Source organism: Castor canadensis, chromosome 10 (genome assembly GCF_047511655.1).
Source record: "Castor canadensis chromosome 10, mCasCan1.hap1v2, whole genome shotgun sequence".
NCBI lineage: Eukaryota > Metazoa > Chordata > Mammalia > Rodentia > Castoridae > Castor > Castor canadensis.
In genome coordinates this window covers 128,436,426-128,459,395 of record NC_133395.1, presented here as the reverse complement: position 1 = coordinate 128,459,395, position 22,970 = coordinate 128,436,426, and the positions used below count along the sequence as shown (strand labels likewise).

General features: G+C 41.1%; 1 protein-coding gene across 15 annotated transcripts in view; it reads left to right on the top strand.

Moving 5' to 3' along the window:
• The window catches only part of Foxp1 (forkhead box P1), a 414,133-nt gene that overhangs the window by 321,074 nt on the left and 70,089 nt on the right, over positions 1-22,970 (top strand). For 13 of the 15 annotated variants that reach the window (XM_074044240.1, XM_074044238.1, XM_020168305.2 and 10 more), the window contains 4 exons: positions 2,650-2,787; positions 3,814-3,903; positions 9,264-9,417; positions 15,518-15,722. In XM_074044240.1, the coding sequence (XP_073900341.1) occupies positions 2,650-2,787; positions 3,814-3,903; positions 9,264-9,417; positions 15,518-15,722 (587 nt within the window). The remainder of the gene's footprint in view (positions 1-2,649; positions 2,788-3,813; positions 3,904-9,263; positions 9,418-15,517; positions 15,723-22,970) is intronic. The other 2 variants (XM_074044237.1, XM_074044236.1) reach the window with 1 other exon arrangement.

Genomic DNA, 22,970 nt, shown 5'->3' with positions numbered 1-22,970 from the left:
CCTTTTATTTTATTGAGAAACACAATGGTGATTCTCATTTAAAAAGGTGCATACTTTTTACTAGACCTTAAAAAAACTTTTACTATATAATTCAATAAAATATACAACATATACAAATCAATTTTAAATCAATTTCATTGGGCTATAATTCATATATTATAAAACGGTCTTTTTAAGTATATAGTTGGAGAGTTTTGACAATGACATACATCTGTGGTGACCACCATCTTCTTCAAAATACCAGCACTTCCATCACCCACAAAAGCTCATGTAGCCCTCCCGTTTGAACATAGGATTTCTATAACTGTTCTAGAAATGATGGCCAGAAGATTATTTCTGTGAAAACTCTGTGAAGTTCATATTGATCACCAGCTAGATTTTACACCACCCTATTCCTGTGTTTTCCTGTTCATCGCCACCAGAAATTTGGCTTGGGAATATTTATATTGTACAGCATCCAAGAAATGCAGAGGAAAAAAGAAACCTTAAACGCGGTTCTTTTGTTTGCTTAATCAAAACTCCCCATATGATGATGCAACCCCTCAAGAAAGAGTAAACTTCTATTGTGATATGTTGGCGTTAGCAGCTCAAAAGATAACCATTGGCACTCAGTGCATATTTAAAAATTGAACAAGTTTCTTCTGTATGAACACAAACTGGACTAATTGGAATTAATTTGTCGATGGCTAGATGTTTTGATAATGTCTTCTTGGCGTTTGCCCTAGACTGAATGCAAGTTCACTGTTCCAATCATTGGCGGTATTTCATGCTGCGAATTATCTTTTTAAAAGGATAACTTATCCATTCATATACATCTGTCCCTTTTTGCATATAAAGATATTCAGACATGCCCATCTGTTTTAAATTACAGTGTTTCTACATCTACACTTAAAAGGCTACTGCTGTAGGATGGATTCATGGATGACCTTCCAGAGTTGGGTTAATGAAATTTTTCAGATGTTCTACCTAGTGTTTTCTAAACATACAAAACTTGCACATCAACACCCCCCCACACCACACACACACAAACCGTGTCACAACAACAGAGGAGAACATTCACTGTACATGAATCTGACCTTCAGGAACCATTTTTAGTTCATCAAAATTAGTGATGCTGAGAAATCAGGACATCAGAGCATAATGACTGTGAAATTAGGAATGAGAGCTCGCTATGCAAATGACAGGCCAAATCATGTGAAAAAGTCAAGATAAACTGCATATTAAGACATTATGTTACATAAAATTAATACTGCATTTCTCTCTCTTGCTTACTGTTCCCCTGAAAGATTTTTTAATTCTTTTATCTTCTGATCAGCTATTGTCTGAGGGATTTTTTTTTTAAGTGGCACACAGGCAAAGTGCAAAACATGTTATTACCTTTTATTGTAATACATGAGATGACAGCAGATCTTTTTTAACAAAGTATATCCTTTACTGCTTCTAGCTTCTTGCTGTCACATGTCTGATTAGAAACCAAAGAAAAGTAAGATGCTTAAATATTACTCTTAGAAGACATACAGGTTTTGTCTTTTCTTTCATTGTTTTTTCTTTCCTTATCTTTTTATTTGGGGGGGATTTTTTCATGAAATAGTCTTCTTGCATTACGGGGACTGACAAAATGGTTCTCATGTAGTCTGCAAATTAAACACAAGTGCAGTGATTATTTTGAATAGCTAAATTACATTCTAGAAAGCTTGCAGAATTCATAGCATTGTCATTAGGTATCCGCTTGAATACAATTTGTGTAACCTTGGCCAAGACAGCCTGTCATTTTAATGTCAGTGTTTTATCTGAACAAGACATCATCCTTTCAGATACAGTGTGCAGGTTCCTTGCAAAGATGCCCGTGCAGAAACGTGTTAACAGTTGCAAATATGAAATGCTATCAAGTTCATCACTGTAGCTGTTTGTCACTGAAATGTCATGGAAAGTGGCTTTTAATGGTATCGAACATAATATGAAAGAATTGAGACATCTGTGTGCTGGGTGAATAAGGAAGGGTAAAAGGCATCATAGGAAGTGTCTGTGTTTAGGTGTTCAAGTTCAAAAGGTGTGTCCCGTTCTCTGTTACCTGCGAGAGTAAGCATTCCTTGATCTTAAAATCACTGTCCACAGAGGAAATGGGTCGTGTTCACTCCAGCTGCAAAGCTGTTGGTTCCCTTCTGCCTTCTTCCCTAAAACAAAATCTGACTTTGGGTTAATGTCTTACAACTCGTTTTGGCTGAGGATTTGTTCTTAATAATAAATTATGATTGTTTTATCCCAAGACCTGACAGCATTTATTTATCACTCCTTACCTGCATACAACCTCCCCAGGGCTTCCCGATTTTCCTTTATTTAAAACAAATTCTCGTGCTGAGGGTGTATCTCAGTGGTAGAGCACCTGCCTAGCATGTGTAGGACCCTGCGTTGGATCCCCAGCACTGCCTCCACAGTAATGATGATGGTTATGATGGCGACAGTGATGATGATATATCCGTAACAGGTTACATAGAATTTGTGACTGTGTCCCCTCTGGGTACACACGTATGTGTCAGGGATTGGTCAGTTCTTTAAAGAGGCTGGTGACAGCCTACCCTGAACCAGGGAGGCTGCCTGCTTGTGTGACATCCTGGCTTTCTATTTATCCTTCACTGATTGCCATTCTAGGTTCCCGTGTCAGTGGCTATGATGACACCTCAAGTTATCACTCCCCAACAAATGCAGCAGATCCTCCAGCAACAAGTGCTGAGCCCTCAGCAGCTCCAAGTTCTCCTCCAACAGCAGCAGGCCCTCATGCTCCAACAGGTAACGGTGCTCCCTCCTCCCTGCTCCCCCAGCATGCAGAGTCCACTCACAGCGCCCTTCCACCTGAGCAGCTGCTCCCACTGAGGAATAAGCGGGGCAGGGCAGGTGTGGCATTGAACAAATCAGGCCCTAAGTAATTGACTGCATTTGCATCCCTGAGGGAGAGGAGCCTGAGTGCCTAGGGCTTGGGCCTGGACAGTTCCCCATGGACTGAGATTAGGGCTGTAATTGGACTTGGTAGGAAAAGATCTTTTGGGCTTACATGGCTTTATGCTCTTTTATTTGGTAAGCCCAGAGGCTTCTAAATGGTGTGAATCAAAGGAAAATGAGGAGCACGTTGGGAGCAGGTTTAAATATGACAGCTCTTGAAGTCCCCATTTCAACTCAGAAGCTAACAGGAAAGAATTTTTTTTTTTCTTTAACATGAAACATTTCGAAGTTGGTTAATTTCCAGGCACAGAGTTGATCTCATTCCTTCCATATATGCTGATACTGTTGAAATAAACTTCTAGCTGTCATGGTGCCGTGGGGACCTAATCTTCAGACTTCATAGGCACATGCACTGATCAGATGAAATAAAGTACTGCAGCCGTGGGAGTTATTGGCGTGGGCTGGTGGGATCAGGATGCAAAAGATGCACCTCGCACTTGGGATGTACAATGCTGACCCTTGTTCCGGGCAGCCCACCCCCATCATCTAGAAAGCGTGCAGGAGAGAGTCACAAGACTCTCAGCAAGGGCATTGCAGCTTTGTGGTACAATCAAAGGTCATCCCTTGCCTTATTTTTAATTAGTTTGTGTAGAAAATGGTATGTTTTCCATCAGTTCATTTTTGAGATTAGTTCTCAAACAATAACTCCAAGAATAGTCAGTGTGCATGGGATTTATTGTCGAGTTTCAAACTAAAGGTCAGGCCGTTACAGAGAAAAGGATGCTATTTTTCAAATCACAGTTTGTGCATGGCACCAGAAGGGACAGTGGATTGGCGCTGCCCTCCGTCACTTACCATCCTCTCTTTCCTTTGTAGCAGCAGCTTCAAGAGTTTTATAAAAAACAGCAAGAACAGTTGCAGCTCCAACTTCTCCAACAGCAGCATGCTGGAAAACAGCCGAAAGAGGTACCGGTGATACCTATTTTACTTTCAAACCACAGATCCCCGAGGACTATCTAGTGCTATTAAACTGTCATTCATCTTTTAAATGATTGCACAACTGAGCTGACTCTATCGCTTCTCAGCTTTCAGACCAAGAGTTATTGTCCTGTTTGCTCTCAGATTTTTCTGGGTTCCATTTGTTGGCTGCCACATATTTTACACCCCTGCCGCACGTGTGCCCCTGTGAGGACCGGGAGCAGGATCATGGGCTGAACAGTCCTGGATCCTTCTGCAGACCCAGCATGTAGCTAAGGGCAAGTGTAGTGCTTTCGGTAAAATTTTTCTAGGACACACACACTTTTTTCTTTTTTTTGCCAACTCAGAAAGTTTGGGCAGATGGTGATGGCCTTTTCCATTGGCAGACTAACCTCTTGTGAGGTTGGACTAACAAACAAGAAAATTAGAACTTGATCAAATAGCTCCATCTTTGTTTAACTTCCTCCTGCAAGTTGTCCATATCTGGCATGTTCTAGGTAGCACGAGGTAAAGTCAGGGGAGACTCTGGCTTGTGGGTATATGTATTTTCTTGGGGAAAAAACATAGTACATTATAAAAGTTTCTATGTGTCCAGTTCTTTGTAGTGTACATAAGTTACTGCATTAGGCTGCACTACCTGGGTAGAAGGTAGTTGCTAGCCTGAGTGTGATGAGGCCTTCTCAGGAGTTTCTAGTTCACCTGCTCTGCAGTGCCTGTGGCTGAGGCTGTGTGGGCTCGGATGCCTCAGGACATCTATCTAATCCAGAATTTTCAGCTCAGCTCACATTCTTACAGTGGTCCAAAAGCCCAAGGTGTTCTCCATGGGGTAACACAATTTATAATTCCACAGACAGCACATCGTCCTCCTTCATGGCTTCTTTGCTGGCCCTAAGCAGTTGGCCACAACTTTCATTCTTATGGAGCACATTTCACCAGGGAGCTCTACGTCCCTGTCTCTTGCATGAGTACGGATGCTGGGGAGTACTAATTTTACACGCAGGAGTGACCCAGATGTTTTCCCTGCTCCAGCTCCTCCCTCTCCACAAATTGGGTATATATGCCAGGCTCTGTCAAGTTTTCACCCTGGAGTCCTGTTTAGCAGGCTGCCTGCAAACCTCCATAGAGTAGGGGCAGTTTTGGGGTAAAGGGGAGGAGGTGTTTTAATGAAAATGCTGACACAACCTTAAGTACAGTGGCCCGCTACCGGTGCTGCTATAATAAAAAAGGGAACAGATTAAAAAGTGTCTAAAATGTAAATCTAAAGGACTAACAGTAATTAAAATGGAAATGGCACAGGGAGGGAAGGCATGTAATTGTGAGATATCACTGTGCAGAAGGCTCTCAGCTTTGTTTTCCTGGCTGTTTTTCTAATTCAGCAGGGCTTACTCATCAGAGGCAGTTCAATGCGCGTTAATGACTCTGGGATTGCAGGCATCACCCTGGACAAAGAAATGATTATTGTGCGGTCAAAAGAAGTTCAAAGACAAGAAGGGAATTTCAGTTTTTTTCCTTGGAGATCCACATTCAAGAGCATATAAATTAAGCCAAATGTTAAAAACCACAGTCTGAAAGCTGACTTCAAAGTCACAACTCTCTAATTAATGAACTGCGAGCTTCACTTTGGACAAGTTGTGGTTTGATGCGCCCATAAATCAACATGACAGGCCTGTTTCACAGTCTCAGACAGTGCTTGTCATTGAGTCACATCAGATGTAAACACAGCAGAAAAAAGAAGGGATAGGAAGGAGGTGCAATTGATCAACAGAATTGGTAAAACCCACTTTTGAAGCACATTATGCATGATCACAGGAAATGGTTACGGCCTCAAGAGGTTCCCCCTTCTGCTGTTGCTTTTTTGAATCAGATTTCTAACAGCCTTCAAAAGGGAGAATAAGAATTATGGAGTTTCTCCCCTGTGGCTCGCAGGCAATAACCCCCTGTTGTTATTTTGTGCTTCGTTCTTTTCAAAGGCATCAAAATTTAGTTTTTTAAAGATCTTTAACTCTATATTTGAAGACAAACAAAAAAGGGCTGCCACTGTCATTCCTATCAGTTACCAGGGATTGTGTTCTTCCTTTCTGTTGCCACTTCTTATTAACCTCTTATTTGGTCTGTTAGACATAGTTTGGAATGCATGTCTGCATGCTGGGGGAACATGAAAGTTCAGATGAGCTCTAAGGGCTGATAAAGAAATGTGATCGGGAAAGTTCCACAGCAGAATGAGGGATAAAAGTTAACTCTCCCAAATTGCTATTGTCAGAAGGGGGGTGCAGACATGATAGTGGTAGCTGAGATGGGGCAGGGAGTGAGAGTGACAAGAGAGGACTTTGGTCTACGCCAGGAGAAGGTGAGACCCGGTATCTCCAGGACATTTTGGCATCTGCAGGACACTAGGCTTGCTTTGGTCCATGCTGTGTCATATATTTCTCAGCAAACTTGACCAGGAGATGTGGCCTTGAATATCCCTAGAGGGAGGCACACAAGTGGAGAGAAAGAGTCACTTTAGATTTCACTGAGTGTGGCAGGTACCAGTGGACTGGCCAGGATCTGTTGTTAACAGTGGTTAGGAATTCCATCTTCCTGACATGTGAAGATTCAGTCTCTCCAAATTATCATTTAAAGATGGAGGCCCTTTAGTGCTAGAATGAAATGGAGTCACATGGTAGCAGCTTCGTGATGTGGCTTGGTGGTTGTGATTTTAACAAGGTTTGAACTTGGATGTTGAAAGATGGAAGAAATATATTAATTTACTGAACCCCCCCCAGTCATAAGTGGCTCATAATTTTATATCTTCAGGTACATTTTCCTCTGAGTTTTGTTTTGTTTGTTTGTTTTGATTACCTCTGCCATAAGATGCTAGACCCTTGATCACAACCATTTGCCTTTGCTCTCTTTTGCCTAAAATTGTCTTGAAATGTTTCTTTGGGAAAGTTTGGCTCCACATTGGGTCCAACCCAAGGTCACCTTTAGAAGATAAATGCTCATTGATGGGGGTGGAGATGTAACCTAATATGCCATTGAAGGACTGCCCCCCCCCCCCCCCCCCCCGCCCCCGTAAGATTGACAGAAAGTCTTGTGGAAAATTGAGGCAGAATTCACTTTAAATCAAGCTTCAGAAAAAAGATGCTATCCTGTGGGGGTGAGGTGGGCTGAGTTGATTGTTTTAAAAAGGGCCGTTTGTCCGGCAGTTATGACAGTTTATGTTAGGCGTAGGGAGGAGCTGAAGGAAGGAAAACAGACCTTTGACTGTGGCTCTAGGGAGGGGATCTGAAATGCAGGGTTTATCAGGGCATTTGAGCATTTTAACACTGACTACTGACCTGTCAGGGGACTGTGCGGAGACCTTTTTTGTATGCATTCAATTGTGAGAAGTAAACAAATGGACTCGTATCCTGTGTTTGGTAACTGGGTGGGGAGCACACTTTGGCAACCAGTGTTGCTTTTAAATTCTTTCTTCGGACAATGGGCCTTGTATACTTTTATATCCTGGCTTTTCAGACGTGGACAGCTTTCATGAGCCTTTCCTAGGGATGGCCACAGAGACAACAGAAAAGGCACCAGTCATTTTATATAAATACATAATTTTTAAAACATTTCATTTACAGTAAGCCAGGAAATACTCTTCCCTGCCTCCAGCTGCCCCCCCATTATATTCTACTTTAACAAGAGTTAATTCCCCCTCTTTTATTGTGTAATGTTGGTTCTCTTCCTTCCCCCTCCCGTTTTTTAACTGTCTGAGTTAATATCTGTTGAAGAAGTGAAAAAATCATTTTGACATAAATATAACTATCATTGGGTTTTACATTAATGTGATAACTTGGGAAGGGGTGAAAACAATTGGATCATTTTAGGCATGCTGTTCTTAAAATGAAAACACTGGCTTTTCATTTAAATTTATTTAAATTTTTGTTGTTCCCGGTATAGAATTTGTTTTTTGGAGTGAAACTCAATTAACTCTCTCAGTGGCATGGTAGTAAGTCTGAAATTGGTTGCTAATATGAGAATGATGGTTTTTACTGTAAAATAAGCTACATGGAGACTGAAAGGAAACCACCATTTTTCTCTTCCTTTGAACTTTGCCTCAGAAGGTCTCGGTGTACATTCCATTTTATGGATGTATCAGATCAAGGTCATGTGTTAGGTTAAGTGAATGCAGTTGTTTGTAAAGTATAGTTATTAACCAGAACAGGCAGGCTCTTACAGGGTTGGGTAGTCCTTTTAGTTGCAAAATTCTCTGACCTTGTGAATAATTCCCCAAATTAGGAAGAGATCTTGGTGTTTTCTTGAGGATTTTTTTTTTCTCTTTTGGTTCCAGTTTAGGAAGGGTTAATTTTTCCCTTTTAATTGTTAGCTATAATGTGGACCTCCACCTTGGTATGATTCCTAGCAGATTAAGGATATTAGATAATTTCCTTCTATTTATTGTACTACTGTGCTGTATTATCTTTCTATCACTCAGATAATTACTGAGGAAATCTACATTAATTTTTTTGGCTGGAGCAGGGCCTGCTAAACACAGGAATGATGTATTGATGTTTTACACAACAAAAGTTTTCCTCCTGTCATTGTCCAGTCAACAAAGATATTTATCATACCATAAAGCCCCTTCTTTTCAAGAACAAAGCAGGCGGGGACACAGGACCAGCAAGCAGACCTAGGGGTGTATGAGACGAAGGCCAAGTTAAGGATCTGAAGCTTGGAGTGTCGTTCATATGTAACACTCCTGGCCAAGTACGATGTTGTTTGCTAAATTATGAATGTGTGTAATTAAAATCTAGTGGCTGTTTCTATGAAAGATTTACAATGTTATTTCATCGTTTGTCATGGCTAATTAACAATATTAGATGAAGTTTTTCTTCTTCAAAGGTCTGATTTTTTTCTCATTTATTTATGTCAGAAATGATAAACAGAGTAGTTAAAGGCTCCTACCCATGCAGGCCAGGAAGGAGGCACCTTGTTCTTTGTACACCTCAAAGGTTCAGGGTTCAAATTTCTCTGGACTAGAGTGAGGCAGTTGTCTCCCTAGTGTGAACAATTACAGATTTCAAAGTCTCAAAGTTCACATGTTGACTACCAAACTCAGGCTTTTCCAGCTGGAAGGAAAGGTGGCTTGAGGGAGGAGTGATCTTCTAGGGGAGCAGGCAGCAGAAGGAAAGCACAGTCCACCCCCCATCACTCCCCCTCAGAGGTGGTATGTTCTGTCCCTTTTAAACCTTGACATGGAGCCCTCAGGAGCTCTAGTGACCATTCTCAGTATCTGATAATGACGGTGAGTTTTGAACCGTGCACACTTTTAACCTTCCTTGGGAAGCAGCCATCTCATTTTTCTCCCTCCTGGTCTCTTACAGCAACAACAGGTGGCTACCCAGCAGTTGGCTTTTCAGCAGCAGCTTTTACAGATGCAGCAGCTCCAGCAGCAGCACCTCCTGTCTTTGCAGCGCCAAGGCCTCCTAACAATCCAGCCCGGGCAGCCTGCCCTTCCCCTTCAGCCTCTGGCTCAAGGTATGCATTGACTACACTGAAGGCAAGGTGGCTCTGGGAGCTTCAGGCAGGTGCAGGGGGCAGGAGGGGTTGGTCTCTTCCAGCTTATTATCCAGGAAATTACCCACTTAAAACATGCATATAGAAACTTTCCAAAAAAAAAAAAAAAACTAAGGCGATGGGTTCTTGCAGAAGTTGGAAAGCCTGTTGCTGCCAGAGGAAGACTTGGGGGGTCTGAATGCCAGAGGAAGACTTGGGGGGTCTGAATGCTTAGCAGGAGGGGGTGCTACCATTGCTGCACAGGTGAGAGACAGGGATGACATGCTACTTTGTACTTACACTGAATGCTAAATCCATCTTGTAGCATTTCAGTTTGGAACCACAAAGAAATGTTCTTGAAGGCTACTATTAGTCATTTTATGACATTTTATACCATGTAACTTCTATTTTAAATCTTAGTGATGCTTTGTTATAAATGATGCTTTTTAATATCAACGGATAAATTCAGGGTTTTTTTTTAATAGATGATTGAAATCAATCACTTTTACAAAAAAAAAAAAGGGTGGTTTTATTTGTTTTTCTTTCTTTTTGCATTGGCCATTTCTTTTGTGAACAAGTTAGTTGTATGCTCATTTCCAGTTCTTCAAAGACTGGAGTCCCTTGAAATACAGAATTTCATAGATTTCATGGATCTCTTTTGAAAAAGCCAGTGCATTCTGTGCCAGGGGTGTTGAACATCGGAAACAAGAGAGACTACAAGAGTGGTAGGGTGTGCTTTTGGTTTCAGCACTGTGACTTTAACCTGTGTACTATGGAAGCACATGGTTTATTCAGAGCTACAGAGAAAGGAGAAAACATCATACCTGTATTTTAAAATCCAGTTCTCCTGACCCAAGTAGCTGGCTCTCCATGTCTGTGAGTTCCACATTGGCAGACTCAACCAACCGTGGATTGAAAATACTCCTGGGAAAAAAAGAAAAAAGAAGATTGGTGTCTGTACTGAACTACACAGACTTCTTTTCTTGTCTTACTCTCAATATGACACCTATTTACATGATATGTGTTAGGGAATCATAAGTGACCTGGAGGTGATTTAAAGTATACAGGAGAGAGCAGGTGTGGTGGCTCACGCCTGTGATCCCAGATACTCAGGACAAGGCAGAGATCTAAAGGATCTCGGTTCAAGGCCAGCCTGGGTTAAAAAAGCACAGGACCCTACCTGAAAAGTAGCTAAAGCAAAAATGGCTGGTGTTCACACAGGCGCAGATCTGTCCTGACCTCCTGTGAGCCCTAGGTTGGAGTCAGGACTAATGAGTCGGGTTACAGAGTGTGAAGGCATGGGCAGGGCAGGATTGGAGGGCTTCTCAGCTAATCCATCTACTGGTAATGGACAGTCTGACTGAATTAATTTTATGCCGTAAAAGACCAATCCAATTCTGTTCAGCTATGTAGCAGCATCTTAAAAGAAAAAATTAAAATAAAGCCCCAAATTTAAAAAAAAAAAAATGGCTGGTGTTGTGGATCAGGTGTTCAAACCCCAGTACTACCAAATAAGTAAATTGTGTGCAGGAGGATGGGAGGATGTGCATTAGTGCTATGCAGAGGTGCTATTTTGTTTTAGGGAGTTTACCATCTTTGGGTCTTTGTGTCTGAGCGGGGGTTCCCACAGTTGCCAAAGGATAACTCTACAAGGTACTTTGGACTTCAGCTGCTTCCAGAAGGCTTGCACTCCTTTTTGTTCCGGTAGAACTGGCTGAATGTATAAATGTGCCTTAAAGGAAAGTGGCTGGGTATCTTTGATTCAGTTGCTTCTGAAAAAGATTGAAAGGCTGGGACCTTCTTTATGTTGCTGTAGGCCTGATCACTTGTCTAGTAACTTGGTGTCAAGTACAGCCAGTGAGGTGTGTCTGTGTTTGACTTTTCTCTGGGGTTAACCATACCCAAAGTCTGTCCCTTATGGGGCTTTCATTCTGTTTCTGTTTTTTTGAGACCGTCCTGTTTCCCTCTTTTGACTTCTCACTTGCTTCTCCACTCCTTTGTGCTATGACTCCTCAGTTGCTTCAAACTGAAGAAGTACCTCCTCCATTTTTGTCCAAATGGAAGCTCTGGTAACTGATCATCCAAGGTGGAAAGGAAGGCCATGTTGGCTAAGGTGTTTTTGTCATTTTTGTGCTTGCATAATGTTACAGTATACATTAATTACACCCTCTGGTTTATTGTTTGAAACATGGCAGGCTGTTCTGACACATCTTCTGAACCCAAGCTTCACCTTCTCTCATCTTTTGCCACAGCTCCTATATTATTACGTTTGCTCACTAAGGTTCATTGTTACAATACATCAGTTAAGCTGTCTAAAAGAGGGCAATTGGGCAGTGACAAGACAAGCTCACGTGTAATGTGAAAGGAATGAATGTGGTGATGCATGAAGTGTAATCTCTGCAGTAACATATCAGTAGCCATGGCATTGATTGATATGCTTAGCAGTCCACTGTAACTGTTAGTCCCTGGAACATTGGGAAGAAGCACATTTAGACTCTAAGGGGTGTCCATATTGTGCCCAAGATGGCATAAATGTAAACATTTCTGGAGTCAGGTTCTTGCAGTAAAGTGAACCCCACTGTCATTGCCAGGTCTTGCAAATCGGGAGGTTGGTTTTATCTCCCCTCCCCCTTCATCCAAAGTGGTTTTGTGAATTCACTCATGTTGGAATACAACACAATTCTTTTTTATCAGAGAGATGATGGCTTAAAACTGATGTCATTATGAGGTTTAAATCAACTTTCTGCTTGCTTGAACATGGTCACCTGGGTATGGATGTACAAGGACAAAAAAAGGTTGATCAACTCTGTTTGTCTTTGAGCCAGTGATACCTGATGTTGTAAAATTGAGTTCCGTGAGCAGTAATCTGTCACCTGTCCTCACAACATACATTTTTTAAACCTGCGCCTGCATTTTCTTTTATAATGAAGGGACCAGTTATCCTTTAAAAAAAAGAAATGTAGCAAGGCACAAGGGTAATGTTTTTCAAATGCCTACTTCATAATAAAATCATCAGGATTCTTTTATATACCTGTTCATGGCCTTTCTAAATTACTTTAAACCTGTGTGTAAATCCCAAACTATAGGAATAGAAAGTTGTCTTTTGAAGGCCTTTTTTTTTTAACCCCTAGAGGTTTTCTATTATGAAATGGATAATTTTTGTTGTTATTCACATTCTTGTAGGCCCTTGTTCTGTTTTGCATAATTAATATATCTGTTTTCACTCTGGTTTCTTTCATCCTCTTATCCTCCCCTGTACCAGTCATTTCATATAGAAATAGTCTTTTGCTATCATTCCAGCCTTTTCAGTTTTTAAAATATAAACTCTAGGTAGGAGAAAATTACATGCTTGGTTATATACCTGCTAATGGATTTGTTTAACTTTCTACTGTTATTCATTACAATTTTGGAAGGAATGCATGCTTTCTGGAAGTTGGATATCCTTGTGGTCTGATGAGTGACTGGCTTACCTTTGATTTGTCTTAATTCTGTCATGAGATTTTGGCTGTCGAATACCAGCATCTTTTGGTGGGTGGTATTCACTGAGCTAATTGTCAAGCATCTCTAACAAGGAGAAGCACTGAAGATGGGGGGAGATTTGACTGCCTCCCTGTTACAGCTGTTGAGAATGTTCTTAAGAGTAATCATCACATTGAGGTTTGACCCACAAGTACCACCATGTCACTCAGCAAGACACTATGTATCACTTCTCCCCTATGGACGATAAAACTGACTTGCTAGGCTATTGGAATGAAAGGAGAGAAGAGTCACATTATTGTCATTATTGGTGTAACAAGTGGCAAGTGCTTTTTGTTTTTGTCCTGATTTGCTGGATAAACAGCATACTTTACAAACAGCTTCAAAGTTCTTCTTTTCTTGGAAGGAAGGTGTGAGCACAGTTGTTAGAGGCACGTTCTTCCCATGCAGCTGACCCAGAAATCAACTAGTTTGAGTTGGAAAATACCTGGCTTGTTCTTTTCATGTGTTTACTTGCTAGAAAATAAAAATAGGTGTTGACTTGTGTGGTTTTCTATCAATATGCTGTCATCTACACACAGGCTGTTCGCTGTTGTTTCAATTGAGTAAACAGTGGTCCGAGGGGCAGCCCTGTTCTCGGGTAATTGTCAGTGTGCAGACTGTAGTGGCAGGCCAGCTAGCTACAGGCACATCCCACCTGTCACTTTGCAAGGTGTTTGAGAATAATAACCCAGATGCAGCAGAACCGGACACGGGACTAGGTAGTGACCTTTCCCTTTGTTTCATCTGCCTCCGAGGTTTAATTTCAGGGACAAGTCATAATTGTAATTGAATATGCCTAATAACTAAATGCTCATTTGGGACAAAATCTATCAAAATATAATTGGCATTTGATGTTTATGAAGGGAGAAGAAAAGCGACTTGGCTGTTGGGCATGCGTTCTAAGGATATCTGACCACTTACTGTATCAGTCGAAGCCTCCTTTATAATATATATTAATTGCAAATACTTGAGCATCCGAACATTTCCGTGCAGAACCGTTGAGACCAACTGTTTTTGTTAAGGCTTCTCTAGGAAAGGCGGGGAAGGTTATTGGTCTGCTGTGCAATAATTTACTCCTCTTTGATATGCAAACGATCCACGGTGAATATAAAAAAATCCTATCAGACTCATTTCACAGTTCTTAACCACTCGGATTCTCTGGAGTCCATTGCCTCATTAGACCAGTGCTCTCCAATGCTAGCATAATTAAAATCTTTAACAGTTTAGCAAAGTAAAGATGTTTGGCTGATCACGTTGAGATGATTATCTATCCATTGTATTCTAAATGACAAAAATAAATTAAATTTAGACCTTGGCATTTTTTATTATGTGTTTCAAATGAATATAATGCACACAGCCCTCTTTTTTTTTTTTTTTAATTCCGTACCTTTGGTTTGGTAAGAAACATGCCTGTTTCGGCTGCTCTTAGGAACCCAGAATATGGCAGTCTTCCTAGGAGAGCTGTGTTACAGTTGAATGAAACAATGGACTTCAAGCCAGATGTCCAGTTCTGAGGCAGGATTGCCTTTAGATATGCAGAGTGGAGTCTTTTTGGTACTCTTTCAAAGGAAGCTGCTGCAGGTTGTTGTTGTTAGAGCCAATTCAGGGCCTCTTTCTTCTGTGTGTGCTCCGGGATGTGCATTCAGTTAGGATGTGGACACCCTGGACTATAAAGGTTTGCTGCCAGGGTGGGACTTAGAGGTCCACCATAGTGAGATTGGCTGCTGACTGTGTCTCTTCTTGGGAAAATTACAGGTTGACACTTCCTTCTTCAAACCCTTGTCCATTTTGACCACCCTTAAAAAACAAAAGCACTCTATTACTCCAAGCTTACTTTGCGTTTTCATTTTTTGTCTGCAATGGTTCATTAGCATTGATCTAAGAAATGACAGTAATAATAGTGTTACTTGTATAAAAAGTTACACAGTTTTTCAGTAGACACATCCATCAATTAAGCTTGTGGTACGAGAAACCAAAATTAATGAGGAAGATAGGTGTGTTAATGAAATAATCATAGTATAATCAATTTGACTGTTCAAAGTTGAAAAGCATTTCAGGAAGACGATACGAATTCATAATTTATGTCTAAAAGTGATTAATAAAAACTATATTTAATAACAAAGCTATTTGTCATCATTTAAGACTTAAGCATAAAAATTATTCACTTGCTGGTTCATGTTGTCATAGGATGTAGTTGAACAAGGCTATCTTGAGCCCTTCTGTGTGTCGAAAAATAAGGTAACATCTCCTTACCCTTTTTTTGTCCAAAAATTGAAAAACAGCATTTGGGACAGATAGAGGCATACAGTTGTTGCAAAATAAGTGTTTAAATCTTTTCCACATGTGTCTGTTATGTGTGAAGAGAGCACTTCAGCCTGGCTGCTCAGTAGGAGAGGTTTAATGCTTCTGTATTTGCCTTAGTAGGGAGGGGGAGAAAAACCTGCACACACCAAAAAGCCCCCCTAACACTAGGCTTTGTTTACTGACTCTTTGATTTAATTACTGTTTGAAGAGGACGGAATTAGCTGTTAATTGATTTAATTATCCAATTTGTTTGTTTCAGGCATGATTCCAACAGAACTGCAGCAGCTCTGGAAAGAAGTGACAAGTGCTCATACCGCAGAAGAAACCACAGGCAACAGTCATAGCAGTTTGGACCTGACCACGACATGTGTGTCTTCCTCTGCACCTTCCAAGACCTCCTTAATCATGAACCCACATGCCTCGACCAATGGACAGCTCTCGGTCCACACTCCCAAAAGGGAAAGGTAGGAACCAGCCGCCGAGATGTGTCCAGCCCTGTCTTCCACCTGGGATGGGCAGGTGGCCTGGCCCGGCCATATCACAGTGATCCCTAATTGGACTTGAATGCAAGTGACTTGAATGTGTGTATAATTACCTAAGAATGTATTCAGTATGGTTTGGGTGCGAAGCATCTAATTATTTTCACCTTTTCAACATGGAATTAGCACTTTTGGAGAGCTGCTCTCAGCTTAGAAGCCTGGGCAGAAGTCTTGGAGTCTCTCATTGGAGAGGTTGGATTTCACGTCTTCCAGGCCGACTTTCTGCCAAGTGCTCACTTCATACGAGCTGAATTCCTTGGCTCTAAGCACCTTCTCAGAGAACAGTCATGTTTGCTGTGGGCAATTTTGATTTGTGGTTTGAGAAAATACAGAATTTACGTTAGTCTACACTGCCCCCCCTTGAAGGCTGGGAACCTGTCTTTTTCATTGTGTGTCCTTGAAGCACGTGGCCTTTTTGGGCTGGCCACCAAGGGAAGGGTTGAAGGATGGGGAGATAGAAGGGTGCATGGCAGACACACTCACAGGTATGCAGAGTGCACTTGCTGTTGGTCGTGAGTATGTTCTCCATGTCTCAACTGCTGTATCCTTGTTTGAAAGATATTTTTAATTGCCCAGAGCTTCAAACGAATATTAATTGAAGCTAGGGTTGCTTTAGAGATCTGGAATCCATCATGTTAGGATGGAATTCTAAGAAAATAAAGCTGTTCGTTCATGTTATTGTATCTTAGCACCCAGAAGTATTAATAATACTTTTTAATTAATAATACTTTTCTGTTAATAATGCTTTTCAAAAATGGAATATACATAATGCTTCTAAAATTTCAAATTTTTTCAGTTTACTGTTTTTTAAATATTTCATATGCAGTTTCCAGCCATAGGAAAAAAGACTCTGAAAATTAACATCTGATAGTAAATGCCATTTCTGTCAGGCAAAAGCAAATTTAAACAACATTTTGGGTTTTGTTTTTTAGTTTTTGGGTTTTTTTGTTTGTTTGTTTGTTTGTTTGTTGCAGTACCTGGGTTTGAACTCAGGGCCTACACCTTGAGCCACTCCACCAGCCCATTTTTTTGTGAAAGTTTTTTGAGATAGGGTCTCGTGGAACTATTTGCCCAGGGTGACTTTAAACCACAATCCTCCTGATCTCTGCCTCCTGAGTCGCTAGGATTGCCGGTATGAGCCACTGGTGCCCAGCAACATTTTGTCTTTAAATGGAAATGACTCAGTGAAAAAAAGTTTAATTACATATTTCAGTTAAGCAATTATAGGTATAATTTCATATATTTCTGGAAATATTGAGCCTTAAGTCTGCTAGTTTAATTAGGAACATATCTATAGGTCAGGAAAATAGCATCTGAATTTTTTTAATTATGTTGTAAATAGTGATGGAGGTTTCTTTTTTTTTTTTGAGAGACTGTGGTTCTAAGGGCTTCATGCTTGCAAACCAGGTGCTTTACCACTTGAGCCACACCTCCAGTCCATTTTGCTCTGGTTATTTTGGAGATGGGATCTCATGAATTATTTGCCCTGATGGCCTTGAACTGCAATCCTCTAAGTCTCAGCCTCCCAAGTAGCTAGGATTACAGGTGTGAGCCACCAGCACCTAGCTCCAAATGATGGTGTTTTTTTATACAATGGTGATACTATAAGATACCATGAGGCTGAAAAATTACTGTTATCTAGTGACATCATAGCCATTGAAACTTCACAGCACAGGCATTACTCATATATTTGTGGTGATGCCATCTGTGTAAAAAAAACCTACTATGCACCTGCAGTTACACACAGGACGTAACCCTTGGCACGACAGCGAGCAAATGTTACCAGTTCTTATCTGTACTATAGTAGACTTCATAGTTGTTGGGTTTTTTTTTTTTTTTTTGTCTTTTCTTTTTTGGTGCTGGGATCGAATCTAGGGCCTCACGCATGATAGGCAAGTGCTGTACCACCGAGCTACATTTCAGCCCCATAGTTGTTATTTTAGAGTGGACTTCTTCCACCCATACAAAAAGAAGTTGACTGAATGGTATGTCCTTTGATGGTGGCTGAAGCTTCATAAATACAGCATGTCTTTACCACAACTCTTAATTGTATCATCTTCTCTTGTTGTTTTGTTCAGCATGACCCTTGGAACAACAGACTATAACACACACACACACCTGCACACACACTACACTGTACCACTCTACTAGGTTTGTGTAAGTTGCTGAATCCTGCACGTCTCAGGTCACCGTACATGCACACATGAAGATCTGTACATGTGCACACATATATATGTATCATGTTCAAGCATAAAAGCCATGAAAGGTTATGAAAATACTTTATATGTTTTCCCCAACATTTGCAACTCTCCTGTAAGTATTTGTGGAATGTCTGGCAGGTATCGAAGACCACCAAGCTGTTTTAAACCTCTGGTTTCCAAGAGTTTTAAGACTAGCATAGTGGACAGTAATTCCTAGTTTGGAGCCGTCATGGGCAGTGCATGTCTGGAAGCTAATTGTTCCTGCTTTGGAATCTCTTCTAATGTCATCATGACTTTCATTTTTTCAAAGTAGAGAGCCACAGATCACTTTAAAGGAAAGGTTCTAGGCTGTCGTCCTTTGCCGGACTTGCTGCTCACATCCCCAGGTTGCTGCCGTCGTTTACCATGGAGTGATTGAATTACATCTTTGTCCATAGGCAGAGCGGGAGGCCGTATGCCGAAAAATGCCAGCTGATGCACTTAAGGTATTTGTTGCATTCTTGTCGGCCGCTCTGGAGCCTGCACAGATTTCCTGTGACACAGAAAACTCTGCTTGTTTAGGTGCCCTGTGCTCAATTTCATCCTAAAAGGTTAGATAGCTGCAGTCAGGTGATAGATTAGCAAGAAGGCAAGCAGCAGAAGAATGGCCCTTTTTATGTCTGAAGGCACATTTCAAAGCAAATGGATATAAGAGACAGTCTAATTCCAGGAGACTAAGTTTGTTTGATTTTTTTTTTTTATGGTCCTTATTTGCCTGTAGAAATGCTGTGTTTTATCTTCACTATTCTACATGCCAAAATTAGACTATGGATCAGAAGAAAGTTCAGATTCCAATGAGTCTGAATCTGATGTACAAACAGCCTGAGTTTTCCATTTGTACATGCAAATGGGAAGCAAGATGAAATTATATGCCATACTTATCTCTTGATTCTCTCAGTTTGCGTTACTCATAGGTGCCTAGATGTGGCAGGATTAAAAGTGAACTCTAGTCAGCACATTTTAGTTTAGTTTTGGTGCTGCTGGATACTAAACTCAGGACTTCACAAATTCTGTGCACACACTATACCTCCAAGATATACCCACAAACCCTGATCTGCGCATGTCATCCGAATGGAGCCATCATGATAAATGAACACCTTCAGTTAAAGATAATTCAACTGTTTGAAGCCTATAGAATTGATCACTAAAAAAAAAAAAAAAAATCAAATTCCTTAACCAACTTTGTATTAATATAGGTACTTAAAATGAACAGTGTGTGTCACTAGCTTATTGTGGTTAATTGATAAATCTCATAGGTAATACCTGGTTTCTAGTGGAAAACAATGAAAGGAAATAAGGAAAGAGAGAGTTGTCACTACAAAAGTGTGTTCTCACTTGTGCACTGGGCCAGCACTCATCTCAGGAGGTCCTTGTCACTGTCTCGAAGATGTTTTATCCCTTACCCACCAGTGAAATATGTCTTTCTAAACTCTCCCATGATTTCTGCATGATATTCTTTTCCTTCCATTCTCATGGAGCAGTAACTGAGTGAGCAAGAGGCCCTGCATGGTGAATGCTAATCTACCCTCCAAACTCCACCTTGAGTTGGCAGCTTTGAGTTTTTCCAGGTGGGGTCTGGGAGTGCTCCCTGTGAATGCTGGCTGGGAAAAGGTGGTGCTGTGAGAGTTTGTGCCTGTTTTTAAGGCAGCGGGATGGCTCACACTGTCACCCGGGCTGTGCAGTGCCATCCCATGGGGAAACCCCCAACTCCCCCGACCCTGGCCCCTGCATTTTGCAGCTTCTGTGAGCAGCCACAGCCACAGCAGCTCTGGGGTTTGGTGAGCTGCAATTCGTTAAGGAGGTGAATAATGTGCTTGGCGCGACATTCCTACTCTCCTCTTTAATTTGTCTTACACAAGGAAAATTACAATTAAATCATCCAGGGTAAACCCTTGAGTGTGAAGATGGGAAAAAACACACTTTGGTAAAGATTGCCAATAGCAACCCACCACTTCCCTGTTGCGCGGGGTGGAGGTATTTATCAATATTCAGCAGCCTTACGGGAGGAGCGGCCCATGTGATTTGGGAGGTGGATGCTAGTGCTCACATCAAAGCTTGTTAAATCCCATCCCTGTGCAGTCCCAGCCATTCAGCATCATTAGAATTAAGTACTGGTGCCGCGCTTCGTGCTTTGCGTTTTCTCCCAGCAATTTAAAATAATGTTTGTTGTGCTGATCATGTATAAATCCATTGGTGCACTAAATGTACCTCTCTTGTCAGAGCCTCCCCAAAGCATGGTGGGAGCATAGCGGGCAGAAGCTAAACAGGAAGAAGCAGGTGCAAGTGAGCTGATGCTCATATGTCACCCGGCCAGGGAGTCTTACCCTCTTCCGTAAACACACAAAACTCGGGCCTGGGATACCTGCGCACATGAAGCTATTGTCTTACTTCCTGAACTTATGTGTCTCATTGTAGAAAATTGCAAGTTATGGTGGGGGAAAACAGAATCAGCAGAATGCAAATGAAACATTTATTAAAATGCTAAGTTTAGTAAGCCCTTTGAGCTTCTGGGATCAAAGCAGCTATGTAAATACAAATAGCAATTACTACTTAAGTAATTGCCTGAATTAAAATTCTAAATATCACATTATATGATGATGCACTGGGGAAGGGGCTGGGAGCTCACGTTGAATCTGTTCTTTCTCTGCACCAAGGACCACTAGACTCCGCATGTGGAATTATGTCTCATTTTTTGCCCACATGTATGCTTAGGAAGCCGTAAGGGTTTTATACCCATTTCACAGGTGAGGAAATCGAGTTCTAGAAATTAATGGCTAGTCTATCCATGGTCAGATCCTAGGACTGGTTGGTGACATGTCTAAGATCCACTACTTTATAAAATAGGATTTAGTTTCTCTTCATGGTAAAAGTGAGTCCTTAATTGTGTTAAATGCAAAGTCAGTGACCCTAAAAGAAAATTTGAATTGAATTTAAATTCAATTCAACCAGACATTTATTGATTTAACCTACTGTGTATAACTTACTCCCTCTAAAGAAACATGCCAGAGTTTCTTCTTTCAGGGCAGAAAAAAATATTTACTAGGCCTTTTATGGAGAGGCGAGGGTTCACGAAATACAAATTTCCTATCATCTGAAACAGCATCTGAAGAACAGCAGTGAACCACCTGCAGGATTCCCACACAAGCACATGCAGAGCTAGCTGAGTGTCCTGTAGGGGTATCTGTGTGTCCTGTCCTATGTGATAAATCTTGTGTTTCCTCGTTGAATACATTATATGGTCTTTATTTCCATTTCAGCTGTCTTTTGGGGGCCACATTAGAAATGCTCCTATTTTTTTTTTCTTTGAACTCACTCTTGTCTGCTTTTTGCCTTCAGCTCCATCATTAGTGGATGTTTTATAACTTGAATAGTTCTCTGATTCGTAGGTCTTCTCAATATTTACTCTTGGACTTTGTTAGGCATTTGTGAAAGAGGTCTCTTTAAACTGCAAATTGGGGCTGTGTAGCCTTGGCTTGCTTCAGAGGCTGTCATATTGTTCTCAGATTCAGGTGACCCAAACGGGCCCCCCTTGGCCGTGAGGTCTCACCCACCTTCAGTCCAGTCACCCTAGTGCACCTTTCATTTTCACTCTCATTTATTGATACAGTCCACGTGTGGCAGGTTCCTATATCATCCACACCCCACAGTTAGCAGCTACCTGCACATAACCTCTGAAGGTTTGTGCTTGGCTAGTGTACTTGTGGACAGCCTCATTTCATACACAGTCGCAGCTTTTGATTTGCACCCTCTTGACATACCACCATAAACTGGACTGCATTATAATAATATTTGTGTGTATGGTCCCTGGTATTTTCAAAAGGCAAGGAACTCCAAAGTTGTAGACATGCTGAGTGTCCTGACTTTCTTTTCTTGCTTTTTTTTTTTTTTTTACACTGAATTCTGCATTGATGAGTCAATGTTGGGGCCCTTGGTATAAGGGCTAAAATTCTAGAAGTTTCTTTTCGGAACTGTTCCAGATGCACCAGCCTTTAACTTTTCCATATTCTCATACTGATTATTTAGGGCCCACTGAGCCAAAAATTCAAGCAGTAAATTCTAGCTCCCATTACTCTGAATAAGTCCTTCCTAATTTCATGTTTTTATGTGGGTTTTTTTTGAAAATCAGATATTAATTTGTTTTGTAGTTTTAATTTATAGCACTGAGCAAACACGTTGTCATAGGCTTTCCATTTAGAGCATTTTGGAAAATACGTGGTCAGACTGGTCATATTATCCCAGATTGTCTTCAAAATTGTTACCCCTGCATCCTGCTGATGTATGTTGACTCACTTAAATTTTCTGTGACAGAGATCAGGAAATTATGATCCCCCCAACCAAATTCAGCCCACTGCTTATTTTTTTGTAAATAAAGTTTTACTGTGACCCAGTCATGCATATCATTTTATGCATTGTCTGTGGCTGCTTTCACACTGCAGGAACTAGCTTGAATAGTTGAAGCCAAAACTCTTATGACCTGCAACAACAAAATACTGTGTGGCCACTTTAGCATGTGTACCTTAACTGTTAGACATTGTTCGTCAAATTCTCCAATGATAACCTTGGTGGTTTTTGTTTGCTTGCTTGCTAGTTTTGGTGCTAGGAATTCTGGGGGTATTTGTTTAACACAGAAACCTCCCAGTCACTGCATCTTGACTCCCATTGTGTTTGTCATACTCAAAACCCGCAATGGGGAAATTTGTCTCAGTTGCCACTCCGCATTCTACAGAATCGGAATCTGCGTTGTGAGGAGTTTGGCATATGTGTTCAAGTTTGGGAAGCAACAGAGGCAGACTGTTCAGTTCACCAGCCTTCGGACTGTTGGAAAGAACCAAGTATTTCCCCCCAAATTTGATTAATAGTCCAGATATTGTCCACAAAACTAATGGCTTGCCATTCTTGTCTAGGCTAACAAACAAGTAGTATTGCTGGAAGG